The 13,707-nt window shown below is 35.1% G+C and overlaps 2 protein-coding genes across 5 annotated transcripts; both read left to right on the plus strand.

Annotated features, from left to right (window-relative positions):
- Positions 1-638: 638 nt before the first annotated feature.
- Positions 639-8,713, plus strand: LOC306871118 (occludin-like). Of its 4 annotated transcripts, none has more exons than XM_079418825.1 (9): positions 639-799; positions 1,698-1,777; positions 3,516-4,188; positions 5,146-5,313; positions 6,474-6,580; positions 7,112-7,210; positions 7,385-7,528; positions 7,766-7,807; positions 7,948-8,713. In XM_079418825.1, exons 2-8 carry the CDS (start codon positions 1,734-1,736, stop codon positions 7,800-7,802), a joined length of 1,272 nt encoding a protein of 423 aa, XP_079274951.1. In that variant the 5' UTR covers positions 639-799; positions 1,698-1,733; the 3' UTR covers positions 7,803-7,807; positions 7,948-8,713. The 4 variants fall into 4 exon arrangements, with proteins under 4 accessions (XP_079274951.1, XP_079274950.1, XP_079274948.1 ...); XM_079418824.1 differs by having other exon boundaries at positions 645-799; positions 7,295-7,528; XM_079418822.1 differs by having other exon boundaries at positions 645-799; positions 7,357-7,528.
- Positions 8,528-13,540, plus strand: LOC306871119 (general transcription factor IIH subunit 2-like). The gene is made up of 15 exons (XM_079418826.1): positions 8,528-10,049; positions 10,324-10,401; positions 10,493-10,529; positions 10,623-10,709; positions 10,789-10,839; positions 10,919-10,973; positions 11,055-11,160; positions 11,272-11,362; positions 11,461-11,548; positions 11,618-11,725; positions 12,012-12,075; positions 12,537-12,640; positions 12,741-12,843; positions 12,921-12,960; positions 13,051-13,540. The coding sequence occupies exons 1-15, from the start codon at positions 9,994-9,996 to the stop codon at positions 13,159-13,161; spliced, it is 1,179 nt and encodes a 392-aa protein (XP_079274952.1). The 5' UTR covers positions 8,528-9,993; the 3' UTR covers positions 13,162-13,540.
- The last annotated feature ends 167 nt before the right edge of the window (positions 13,541-13,707 follow it).

Consider the following 13,707-nt stretch of genomic DNA (forward strand, 5'->3'; position numbering starts at 1 on the left):
GCATTAATCATTGTTATTGTTTATGGTAATTGAAACCATAATTACAGGTCTGAGTAATAAGGACACTGACAATTAGCAAAGCAATTATGAACAACTTGCTTTTTATTTGTAATTAAATTATGACTGGAATCGATTTTAAAGATACCTCCCAGATTACAAGTTCGTGATTTGAGCAATCAGAAATTCCATTGGTCTTATACATTTCTTGCAATTTATGCGTATGTTTTCGAATTATTACATCATCTAAAATATTTTTCCTTTGGGGTAGGGATGGAGCAACGACTCCCATAAAATTTCGCGAAGTATTTAATTATTTTCTATGAACGTAGTACACTTTGGTGTTTTTTTGATATGTATTTTTTGAAAGCATTAGAGACAGAAATAACAGACATTGTTGTCTAAACTATATTGATTTATAAATTTATAAACGTATAAATAATCGAACATAAAATTAACACAGACTGTAAAGTAGCTATTTAAAAAAAACCTGTCAAGACAATATTTTTGTAAAGCTATAGATATGTATTGTGAAAGTAGCTATGCAAACGAGCCTGGCTCGTCTCGCGTCTGTGACTCCGCGCCGCGCGCACGCGTTCAGGGCGGGGCTGCACCTGTGCAGGTGAGGATGGGGTGAGGTTGGCTTCACTGATGTGTTGTGAGAGAGGGACGGCAGATCTATGAAACTCTCGGTATTCAGCAGGCGTTCCCTGAAGGCTGTACGTGTTGCAGGTCCATAAAATACTCCTGTAAAGAGCGAGGAAGGGTTACAAAATATTTACCAGCTTTGGTAAGCAAGAGGGTGAGTTTCCGCAATACGATTCAATTATTTTTTCTTTTGTCATTTGTTTTTGAATAGTCCCAGCTGAACTGTACTTTGTTGTTGATTGTTGTGATTGCTAATACTCAGCGGAACGTTGCGCGGAACTAATTTTAGGAAATTTAAATATTTGTACGCTAAGCGTCTTTGTGTTTTTTGACTTTTTTTTTTCCTCCTCGTAATGTGGTTATTCATATAAGATTCCAGGTATCAGGTGTCCTAATTCTGAGAATATTTTGATGTATTTTTTCTAATATACACAAGCTGAAGTACTGATGTAGTCCTTCTGATTTTTTTTCCACTTGACCTCAAGCGTTGATATAATATTCTCATATTTCTTTGGTACAAATGAAAACGTTAGAAACCTACACCACCTACACAACCTACTACCACCATGCTGTGATGTAACTTTAATTGTAAGCAACTGGACACATTTTAATTCAAACCAATAAAAAAAAATTCAGAAAACTCTAAAAACGTTTTTAATCTCAAAATAATATATTGAAAAGCACTACAATGGTCTGCCATATTTTCATTAAAATTAAATAAAAATTTGAAATAAATATATAATTAAAATAATCTATTTTTTCCCTTAAACATTATTTTATTGGCCATGATCTTACTGGCTATACAAATGGTGTTACAGGACAACACTTGGTCCCTTTTTACAATTATGTAAAAAACAAATCACATTCTGATAGCAGAGCCATTAATAACTAATGTAAATAGCTTAATTTACATTAGGATACTTTGTATCTTAAGTTGTATCAACATCTCTGTATCTAGATTAGATCAAGGTTTTTGGTTTTATTTCCTCATCAGTGCATTATCATACTACATTGATTCATTTATGGGTTTTTTTTTTTCATTCTTACATTAGATTTCACCCAGATAATTTGTCCAGGAAGCTAACATCATGCCGAAGAAATCAAGTCGCCCTCCTGCATATGGCGGCAGACAGTAAGTTGCATATTAATCACCATTATGATCTGAGCAGTCTTGTTTTAGTATCATTGATATATTATATTTTTTGTTATTATTTTGAATTAGGTTTTATTTTTTATTTTCTGTTTTCACTTTAATTTTAGTAAAAATTTTATTTAATTTAGTTGTTTTTATCATTTTTATTACTTTTTTGTGTCTGTATAGTTTTCATATATTTTTAAGTTTTAGATTTGATTAGTTTATATATATTTGTGTGTATGTGTGTATCTATCTATCTATCTATCTATCTATCTATATATTATATATATAATAGTGCTGTCAAACGATTAATCGCATCCAAAATAAAAAAATGTTGTTTACATAATATATGTGTGTGTACTGTGTATATTTATCATGTATAAAGACACACACATACAGCATATATATTTTTTAATATTTTCATCCATTTACATGATTGGTTCTCTTTGTCTATATATATATATATATACATATATATATATATATATATATATATATATATACATATATATACATATACATATATATATATATACATATACATATATATATATATATATATATATATATATATATATATACATATACATATATATATATATACATATACATATATATATATATACATATACATATATATATATATATATATATATATATATATATATATATATATATATACATATATATATATATATATATATATATATATATATATATATACGCACACGTATACATATAATATATAGACAAAGAGAACCCAATCAAACAAATGAGACAAAAATATTTTCTTTGTCATTTATTTATTCAGGAAAATTATCCAATATTGCATATCTGCGAGTGGCAAAAGTATGTGAATCTCTTGGATTAGCAGTTAATTTAAAGGTGAAATCAGAATCCATCTGTGCAGAGGTGTTTTCAGTCAGTGCAATGACTTTCAAATGTCAGTAATTGACCTGTTTTATTCAGAGAACAGGGATCTATCAAAGTCTTATCATGTTTGTGGAAGTGAATCATGACACGAACAAAGGAGATTACTGAGGTGGTCGACCAACAAAGATCACTCAAAATTAGAACGTGTAATAGTTTGCGAGTTTGCAAAAGTTCCCAGGGTGTCTTCTAAGCAACTAAAGGCCTTTCTCACATTGGCTAGTGTTATGGTCATGAGCCCAACATCAGGAGAACACTGAGCAAGCATGGTGTGCATGGCAGAGTTGCAGGAAGAAAGCTACTGTTCTCCAAAAAGAAAATTACTTGCTAAAGATCATGTGGACAAGCCAGAGGACTACTGGACAAAGGTTTAATGGATGGATGAAACCAAAATAGAACTAAATGAGAAGCTATTATGTTTGGAGAAAAGAACACACTGCATTCCATACTGAAAATCAAAGATTCACATACTTTTGCAATGCACAGATATGTAACACTGGATCAGTTTTCTCTATAAATAAGTGACAAAGAAAATGTTTTTCTCTAACTTGTTTGATTGGGTTCTCTTTGTCTACTTTCAGGACCTATATGAAAACCTGATGATGTTTTGGGTCATATTTATGCAGAATATAATGCAGAAAATTCCAAAGGGTTCACAAACGTTCAAGCAGCACTATATATATATATATATATATATATATATATATATATATATAACCCTGGATCGGAGTAAAGTTTTAAAACTAAATAATTAGTTAACAGTTTTCCTTTTACTCATCCATATTATCTCACTTTATCATTTCAGTCACCACCGATCCTCCCATCGCACACCTTCTTACCACCCTGATGAAATGCTTCACTTTTACCGCTGGACGTCACCCCCAGGTGTCATGAAGATTTTGTGCATCATCATCATCATTTTGTGTGTGGCTATGTTTGCCTGTGTAGCCTCCACACTGGCATGGGACTATGATGCCAGCGCCATGGGCCTTGGGAGTCTTGGAATGGGCTATGGAGGCAGCTATGGCGGTGGATCGTATGGCGGTGGATCGTACGGCGGTGGATCGTACGGTGGTGGGGTTGGTGGATATGGAGGAAGTTACGGTGGGGGTCTCGGTGGCTATGGAGGTGGCACGTACATGGACCCAAAATCAGGCAAGGGCTTCATCATCGCGATTGCAGCAATCACGTTTATCGCTGTGCTCATCATCTTCATCCTGGTGGTGTCGAGACAGAACGCTTCACAGTCTCCCGCATTCTATCTGGCCTCCATCATTATTTGTGCCATCCTGGCTGCACTCATGCTCATCGGCACCATCGTGTACCTGGTCGCTGTTAACCCTACCTCTCAGACGTCTGGATCTATGATGTATAATCAGATCTTGCAGCTGTGTGCACAATACAAGAACCAAGATCAGGCCTCTGGCATCTTCATCAATCAATATTTATACCACTACTGTGTAGTTGAGCCTGAAGAGGTGAGCATGTTCTCCTGAGCGGAAACCATTTTCATAATAATATTTGTTCAGTTCAGGTTGGCTATTATAAGACACAACTTTTAATACCTTTTAAAATCTTTCTTCTAGCTGAGATTCATACAAACACAGAAGCCGATCTGTTGTTGTTTATTTACAGTGCTATTGAAATGCAGTGTGATTGAAATCATTTCTGTCTTTTAATGACCTGGAGAAAGTCATTCATGCTTTTATTACCTCCCGTCTCGATTATTGTAATTCATTATATTTGGGTCTTCCTCAGTCATCCATCGCACGTTTACAGATGGTACAGAATGCTGCTGCAAGGCTGTTGACTAGGACTAAGAAAACTGATCACATTACACCAATTTTAGCCTCTCTTCACTGGCTTCCTGTTCATTTTAGAATTCAGTTTAAAATTTTATTGTTTGTTTTTAAAGCACTTAATGGTCAAGCCCCATCTTATCTCACAGATCATCTTACTCTACATTCATCCTCCAGATCTCTAAGATCTTCTGACAGGGCTCTTTTAGTTGTCCCGCGTTCACGTTTAAAAACAAAGGGTGATAGAGCTTTTTCGATTGCTGCCCCTCGTCTTTGGAATCAACTGCCACTGGACATTCGCCTTGCACCTTCTATTACAACTTTTAAAATGAAGTTGAAAACTTATCTTTATTCCCATGCATTTTAATTTGATTTAACTATGTTGTATTGTTTTACTGTATCATCTGTTTTATTTTATGTTTATCTTTGACTTTGTTCAGCACTTTGGTCAGCTCTGCTGAGATAAATGTGCTATATAAATAAACTTTACTTACTTACTTACTATTTAAAGTGCTCTTTCTTTCTTTCTTTCTTTCTTTCTTTCTTTCTTTCTTTCTCTCTTTCTCTCTTTCTCTCTCTCTCTCTCTCTCTCTCTCTCTCTCTCTCTCTCTTTCTTTCTTTCTTTCTTTCTTTAAGGCCATTGCCGTTGTTCTTGGGTTTCTGGTCGTGGTTGGATTGATCATCTTACTTGTGTTCGCGGTGAAGACCCGAGGGCAGATCAGGAGATACGGCAGGGAGCGAGTTCTGTGGTATGACGTGAAGACCATCACCGACGGCTTCACGTCTCAAGGCATCGGTGAATGGGTAATAATTTTCACTAGTAAATACCACAAAATATATTTTTAATTTCCTGTTTATGTTAGTTTTGTGTTTTGGATTTATGATACCATGAAATTTAATACTGTTTGTAGCACTTAGGTTGTACTACTACTGCTATATAATTATCAACAATGCTTCTTGTTTTATTTTCAAGAGTTGCTATGTGGCGCCTATAATTTCTCCACTGTTTTTAGGAGTATTGTTGGTCTAGAGCAGGGGTGTCATACTCAATTCCTGGAGGACCACAGCCCTGCAGAGTTTAGCTCCAACCCTAATTAAACACACCTGATCCAGCCAATCAAGTCCTTTAGGCTCAATTGAAAACTACATGCTTTGTGTGTTGGAACTAAACTCTGCAGGGCTGCGGCCCTCCAGAAACTGAGCTTGACACCCCTGGTCTAGAGCATTGCTATTAAGACTCTTCCATGAAGAGATGTTTCAGAGCAAGATTTCCATGAAGCTGTGTTTTTATGTCTAGTTTCTGGGTGTGTCCTCTTATGTACTTTCACTTGATGGAAAACATGATTATGATCCAAAATTCCACGATGAAACACATGGAACACTTAATAGTGACTTAAAAGTTTATAAACTGGTAGGTGGGAATTGTTAGACCAAAAAATATTAGCATGTTCTAGTGTTACTAGGTCACTCCATTGGCTTTGTTCTTACACAAATCACCATGTAAGCAGTGGTAGTGTTGTCCTTTATGTCACGATGGTATTTGTGGAAGTGGTTGAACCGGTTTCGCCTGGCTTTAATGTTTGTCCAGACTATTTACCATACAAAAATGCGGCTGAGTGCGTTGGGGAAACAGAGACGCTAAAGTAAAAGAGGCCTACAGCAACACAGGAGTTACAGACTACCAAATGATGAGTGAAAATGTTTTGAGATTACAAATGTTGTCATGCTGGCTGTATGGAGCAGTGAGGTATTAAAAAAACACTTTGGAAAAACAGCAAACAGGTTTCATTTTTTTTTTTTTAAATTGTTAAATGCACATGATGTTTACAAACCATAAAAATGAAATATGAAACGGTTGAAGGGTGAGCTAAATAGTTTTATATGGAATTGCCTGCATGAAAGTTTTTTTTATTTATTTATTCAAAATGTCTCTATTAACTCAGACTTTCTTTGTTTTTCTTCAGGTTAATAATGTGTCTGGAGATCCAGAGTCTTTTCTCAATGACCACAATGATCAAATCGGGGTTGCACAGCCAATGGTTCACAGTCAGAAACCAATTTACCTTCCAAGGTAGATCATCTCAGTGCTTTTAAAGATTTTATTGCAAAAACAAATGCATAGCAAATGCATTACTTTTCATCCTTCTGTAGACTTTGTTCAGTGATTTTGCCTTAATAGGGCTTGACTATTCTAGAATAAGTTTGACTATTATAGATATTAATTGCATTTGTAGTGGCCGACTATAAAGATGATATTTGTATGAAATTTAATAATCACAAAAAAAATTGTAAGCAGAATGACCACTTCTATTAATCAGCCAAGTGAGCACAGACTGACTCAAAATGATTGGTCAGCTCAATATCTGTCACTAGACGAGATGCACAGAGTGAAGGAATCCAGGATATCTGGTCCCTTTTTGAATAGGACCTGATGGATTTTGTTTCGTCATGAACACGAATAACCAGTTTCACAAACTAGCTGAAAAATCAGAAAGCTATTTTTACTCTGTCAGTTGCAATCAAAATTGTAATAAAAATCACACCCAAGTTATTAACAATTTCTAATGGTTTTATTGGTTTTTTTTATTATTTAAATCAAAAGTGGTTCTGACGTGACAAGCTCTTTAAGTGGACTGAAGAGTAAACTAAGAGACTATGACACTGGAGAGTCTGGAGATGCGCTGGACACTGACTATCAAAGGTGAGGAAATCTTTGAGTTAAAGTTGACAGTACTGGAGCACTTTTAAAAAAATACTCATCATTTGTGAATTTTTGTATATACAGAATCAGTAACACTCTGGTCATATTTCCCCATTTACCTCTATTCTGTGCTGCCACGCTCTCAGTGAGTATCCTCCCATTATTAATGAGCAGGAGAGGCTGGAGTATAAGCGAGAGTTTGACAGAGACCACATGGAGTACAAGCGTCTTCAGGCTGAGCTGGATGATATTAATCAGGGCTTGGCAGAAGCGGATCGAGAGCTGGATGGCTTACAGGAAGGCAGCCCACAGTTCATGGTACGTCATCTATAAAGTCAAACAAAAATTCACATGCTTAAGGTTATGGGTGACAAGTCTTGCAGTAAAAAGTCACTTAATCTGTGGTTTTCACAGTATCTCTTTCACATTTTAAATAAAAATAAACTTCTTTAACAATATTAAGCATTCATTTAATCATATCTCTCCTGTTTTGATAAAATCATTGTTATTCAAATGTTACATTAATCTATATTACTCTTGTTTTTTCCTATAAAGGATGCCATGGATGTATACAAAAGGCTCAAAAGTTTGAAGAAGGTAAACTCTTTCAGATTAGAAATTGTGAATTGCATAATTTGTCACAGCTGTTAAATATAACTGATGTTTATAGTAGATCATGATTATGACTTAAGTGTATTGGTGCAAATGTAAATGCTGACCTGTTTCCTTTCTCACAGTCTGTAGACTATCAGATGAAAAAGAAAAGGTGTAAACAGCTGAAGACAAAACTGTCCTTGATCAAAAGAAGGGTCAGCGACTATGACCACAGACAATAAATCGTGGCACTGGAATCTCAGGAGAGTATGTTATGTCACATGATGTTTTTTGGGACTTTACTGTATCTGTATTTCTGTATTAAAAATCTGTATCACTGTATTACTATCAAGAACTGTATGGCTGCTGGATGACAGGTTTTTGAGCCAAAGTAAGCTTGATCAAAATATTGTGGTATCAATGAAGTATTTTGTTTTCATTTTTTTAAAGCTAGATGAAGTCTCCTTTTAACCTTTTATCTTTTGCCGCAGTCAAGTCAAAGTTAGTGTATCTTATATTATGAGCCAGACTGTGACTACTTTTTGTTGTAGTTTCAGGGATCTTCAAGCAAAGACATTCTAATGTTGTTTGCTATAATAATGTCTTAGTGAATTTTCTTTCTTTTTTTTTTTTTTTTAAACTTACATTTTTTTTTTACTTTTTGATTAAAGTGTCACCAGAATAACAATCTATTCTGTTTTTTTTTTTTTTTTTTTTAAGCACACACTTACAGAATAGGTTTGAATTCAGTTTCAGTTATATAATTTGGTTCTTTAAATCTATTGTCAAATTTATAGAGAATTCAACTATTTTAATTTGGCAGGCGAATTGTTGATATACAGTAATTATTATTTTTTTTTTTTTGCTTGTTATTTGTGTACATTAGTCAAATAAAGACATTACATTTTCCAGTGTCGTCTTTTGATTCATTTCAGCTGAATTTTGTATTTTTTTCATATCACTACATTTATTAGACCATATGAAAAATATGGAAAAATAAAATTTTTGCCAAATTATATTTTATTCATATTTTTTTCTATGTCTTCTGTTTTTCTAAAAATAAAATGGCATGAATAGACATCAAAAAGGCAAAAACAATGGGATTTAATTTTAAAACACCAATCAGTTTTTAGGTTTCTGGATTGTTTTATACTAAACTTTAAGGATGATTCTCAAGTATGTTATAAAATATATAACAAAATTATTTGATATACCATTTTGTTTTATGCAGTATGTGTGTAAAAATGTCCATACACTGGTTTTCCCACCGTGTATCTTTACACTGTATCTAATTTGCATATTAATGTGTTGCTGTTGGGACAGCATGTTGAACAAAGAATTGTGATAATGGGAGTAATAAATGACCAGATTTTCATAATAATATCTAATATTTCATAAGACAATTAATAAATAATTAATTTTCCTATTCAATTGTTATGTCTTCCAAAATGCACAATACACATGCTTTTAGTCCTGGTGTCCTCTACAGTGGACATGTATGAAATTATGACCTGTATCAACAGGAAGTCATATTTGAAAACCCATAACATTTTCCTGAGATGTTGCTTTATGACAAACAATTAGAAAATTATTCAGATTTAAATGACAACAAAATTACAAAATATAATCATATATCCATAAGGATGTTAAATTTTTCACTAAATTAAATTTAGCCATCTTTAAAGACCGAGGAGAGGGTATGGTCATGATGAAACTTCCAATCATTTAGTATCTCTATAAAGCTCTGAATGTGCTCTGTACAGGACATCCAGACATGGGAGGTCTCAGAGAAATTCACTGAAATAGAATGTCCACTACAGAGACAAAAACTCCAGAGCTGGGTCTCAGGAGGATATGGAGCATGCAGGCCCTCCCATAACTCGGAACTATTGTTCAGTTTTTGTACCGGAGGACATAACAAATCGACGGACAAGGGTTGAATTGGGTTGTTTTTATAGTCCACTGAGCAAGTTACATATTAATATGTCATTAATACAAAAATCCAGTTTATAGGCATTTTCCTGTATTTGCTGCTATAAGTTTAAAGTACGAAAATCTATACAACGTATAAGGGAGTCTGTGAGGAGAAATCTATTGAAACATCTGAGAGTACAAACGTTTCGGAAGAATAGAATAACTGTATAATATTCCCCCTAAAGAAAGCTTACAGTCTGTTAAAATTATAAAACATGGATGAAGAACCAGAGAGAGCAAAACGCTGGGAAGGAGGATACGAACGAACATGGTGAGAAGTTGAGCTTTGTGCTTATTTTAACTCGTGTGCGTTTTCAATTTAAATGCACTATTTACCTCAAATTGACACCAAAAAGTGGTCATTGTTAATAAAATATGATTTATTCTGTAAATAATTGCATGAAACAGAAAGGCTCAGAAACTCTGACTTAGTTTGCAACTAGGGGTGGTATGTTTGTAAGGGGCATCACCAGACTCACTAATATTTATTACAGCATATGAGAACACATACTCTGTAATGAGCAGTTGACATATGTCTCTCTTAGGGAGGTGCTGAGGGAGGATGAATCTGGATCTCTCAAAGCTACTGTGGAGGACATTCTTTTCCAGGCAAAGAGGAAAAGGTACAGGACTCAAATGCAAAATGTAAAAATCAGTTTGAGCTGATTGCATATTGCTTTGATATTCAATTACAGTCTCTCTGTCAAATTACAGAGTGTTTGAGAGTCATGGACAAGTTCGTCTTGGGATGGTAAGATGCGTTTTACTGTCCTCCATAGTTATATCATTATTTTTTGTTGTTGGAGACGACTTATAATCATGCGTATAATTCCCACCAAACCAGATGCGGCACCTCTTTGTGATCATTGACTCATCTAGATCAATGGAAGATCAAGACCTGAAGCCTAACAGGCTCACCTCAACCTTGAAGGTTAGTAGCACTGCATCTGTCGTGGCGTATAGAAGCCTAACCTTATATGAAATCTGATCTTTTATTTTGCATTCCTCAGCTTATGGAGTATTTTGTAGAGGAATACTTTGACCAGAATCCAATCAGTCAGGTAATGCACTTGTCTCTATATCTGTTTGTGAGCGTTTACAACGTGTGCAGCTTCTGTTAACTATACCATATCGTCACAGATAGGGATCATTACCACTAAGAACAAGAGGGCGGAGAAGCTCACTGATCTTGCAGGTTGATGCATTAGTATTATGTTTGTATGGTTTTGAGAATTTTTATCATTATCTTCACTTGACATTGTTTAACTGTTACCAGGGAACCCTAAGAAAAATATAGCAGCTCTGAAGAAAGCCGTGGACTCCACGTGTGTTGGCGAACCATCTCTCTACAACTCTCTGAACTTGGCTATGCAGACTCTAAAGTAAGGCACATGTCACTTCCATCTGGAACTGAAATGCAACTGTGTTGCATACAGTGCTTCATAATCTACACATCCCTTTACCGCTGTAACCATATTTCTATTTTCATGCAGACACATGCCTGCTCATACAAGCAAAGAAATCTTGGTTGTTTTCAGCAGTCTTACCACCTGTGACCCAGCCAACATCTATGAGCTTATCAAAGTGAGTTTGAATGATGTTAATGCTGGCATACTGCAATGGTTAGAATGGTCTGATGAACACTGATTTCTTCATGGTGTTGTGTTTTAATATATCAACAGACCCTGAATGATCTGAAGATCAGAGTGTCTGTGATTGGCCTGTCAGCAGAGGTTCGGGTGTGCACCATCCTCACAAGAGAAACTGGAGGTTGGTAGTCTTACTTTAACATGAATTCTCACTTGTATAATGATTTATAAATTATTTTTGGTGCAATAGGATCCTACAATGTGATTCTGGATGAGAGTCATTTTAAAGAGCTGCTGATGCTGCATGTGAAGCCGCCTCCAGCCAGCTCCTCCTCAGAGTGCTCCCTCATTCGCATGGGTAATCACACAGTCATTGTCACCACATCTACACAATTTAAATGAAGTAAAATGTTGAAAGTACAACATCTATTACTGCTAGCTAAAAACTTTAGTCAGAAATGAGCTAAAATGTTTAAGTATGTAGAATGGGGAATATTCTGCTGTTTGCCATTTTTTGTCTTCTCTCCACTGTAAATGTAAAGCAGTCCAGGATTTGTCCTTATTTATGTCTGGGAAATTTTGTAAGCTACAATATATAATGTTTTGTTCTACAATATCTTTAATGTGCATAATAATTTGCTTAGGTTTCCCCCAGCATGTCATAGCCTCCATGTCTGATCAGGATGCCAAACCCTCGTTCAGCATGTCGTGAGTACAGTTTAAATCTTATGTATGTAATCTTACGCTCATCAACGCTGCATCTACTTAATCAAAAATACAGCAAAAAAGTAATATTATGAAATATTGTAACAATTTAAAATAAGTTTTAATATAATGTAATGCAATATAATAACAAAGCTGAATTTTCAACAGCCTTTGTGTCACATGACCCTTCAGAAATCATGCTGATTTGGTGTTCAAGAATTAGTCATCAACGTTAAAAACTGTTGTTCTGTTTATATTTCTGTGGAAACCATGATATATTTTTTCAGAATTTTGTTGAATAGGATAAAAAAAACTAAAATTTGTAACCTCAAATATCTTTACTGTCACTTTGGAACAATTTAATGCATCCCAACTTTTGAATGGTATCTTTTAATGTATAATTAATTATATTGTTTATAATTTGAAATAATATTCATTATAGTTCAATTTCCAATATATTTTAGGCACCTAGACAGCGCTGGTGAACCAGAACTCACTCTTGGTGGCTACTACTGCCCCCAGTGCAGAGCCAAATACACTGAGCTGCCAGTGGAGTGTAAAGTGTGTGGTATGTTCTCAGCATGTCCCTGTTCTTCAGTCTGTACACTGATCTTCAGAGAGCATCGATGTGTTCAGTTCTCACAGCCCGTGTCTTCTCTCTGGTACAGGTCTGACTTTAGTTTCCGCTCCTCACCTGGCCCGTTCCTTCCATCATCTCTTCCCCCTTGAGGCCTTCCAGGAGACCCCACTTGAGGAGTATGAGGGAGAGAGGTGAGCACCACACTCACTCTGTGAAAACCCCTCTGTCTCATTACAGCGTATATCATAGCATTATTCTGTCTTTCCAGGTTCTGTGAAGCTTGCCAAGGAGAGTTGAAAGACAAAAGTGTAGGTTTTCCCATTTAAAATCTTTTGCATGGGAACATTAATGGTTTCTTGTTTAAATGACTTTTAGCCTCTGTTTTCTCCTCTCTGCAGGTGTTTACTTGTCTAGCATGTAAAAAAGTGTTCTGTGTGGAGTGTGATCTCTTCATTCATGACACACTGCACTGCTGTCCTGGCTGCATGCAGACCGACAGGACGTCCTGATGTAAGATGGCCTCACTACAAGACATCTGTGAACTTCAGTACAAGTAGAAACTGAGAGATGCAGAAGAAAAAGAGGAAGTCATCAGCCACAGATTCAGGTTCTCACTGATTATTGAGGGTTAACGTAATGAACATCTTTGGCATCTTTCTGTTTACTTGCATCATATAGTTGTTCTCAAGCTGTAACTGTATGAAAGGGCGCCCCCTATGGGGAAAAGTGTCTCACTGGACCAAATGAAACCAGCATCAGAGAAAAACAATTTGTGCTGTTTTTTCAGTGTCCTATTTCTATTGAAGCCACTTAGTTGTAATAGATTTTACATGACAACTGTTTCTATATTTTGTTTCCTACATATCATGTTAATATGCCTGTGCTCAATGACGCAGTTGCAAACCTGTAACTAGGTGTTGAGATTGTTCAAACAAATTACTTTTTTTTTTTTTCTTTTAAAATCGTACTGACTTTGCATGACTTGTTTTTGCAAACTAAATGATTATATATATATATATATATATATATATATATATATATATATATATATATAT

Source organism: Barbus barbus, assembly GCF_936440315.1.
Source record: "Barbus barbus genome assembly, chromosome: 6".
Lineage (NCBI taxonomy): Eukaryota > Metazoa > Chordata > Actinopteri > Cypriniformes > Cyprinidae > Barbus > Barbus barbus.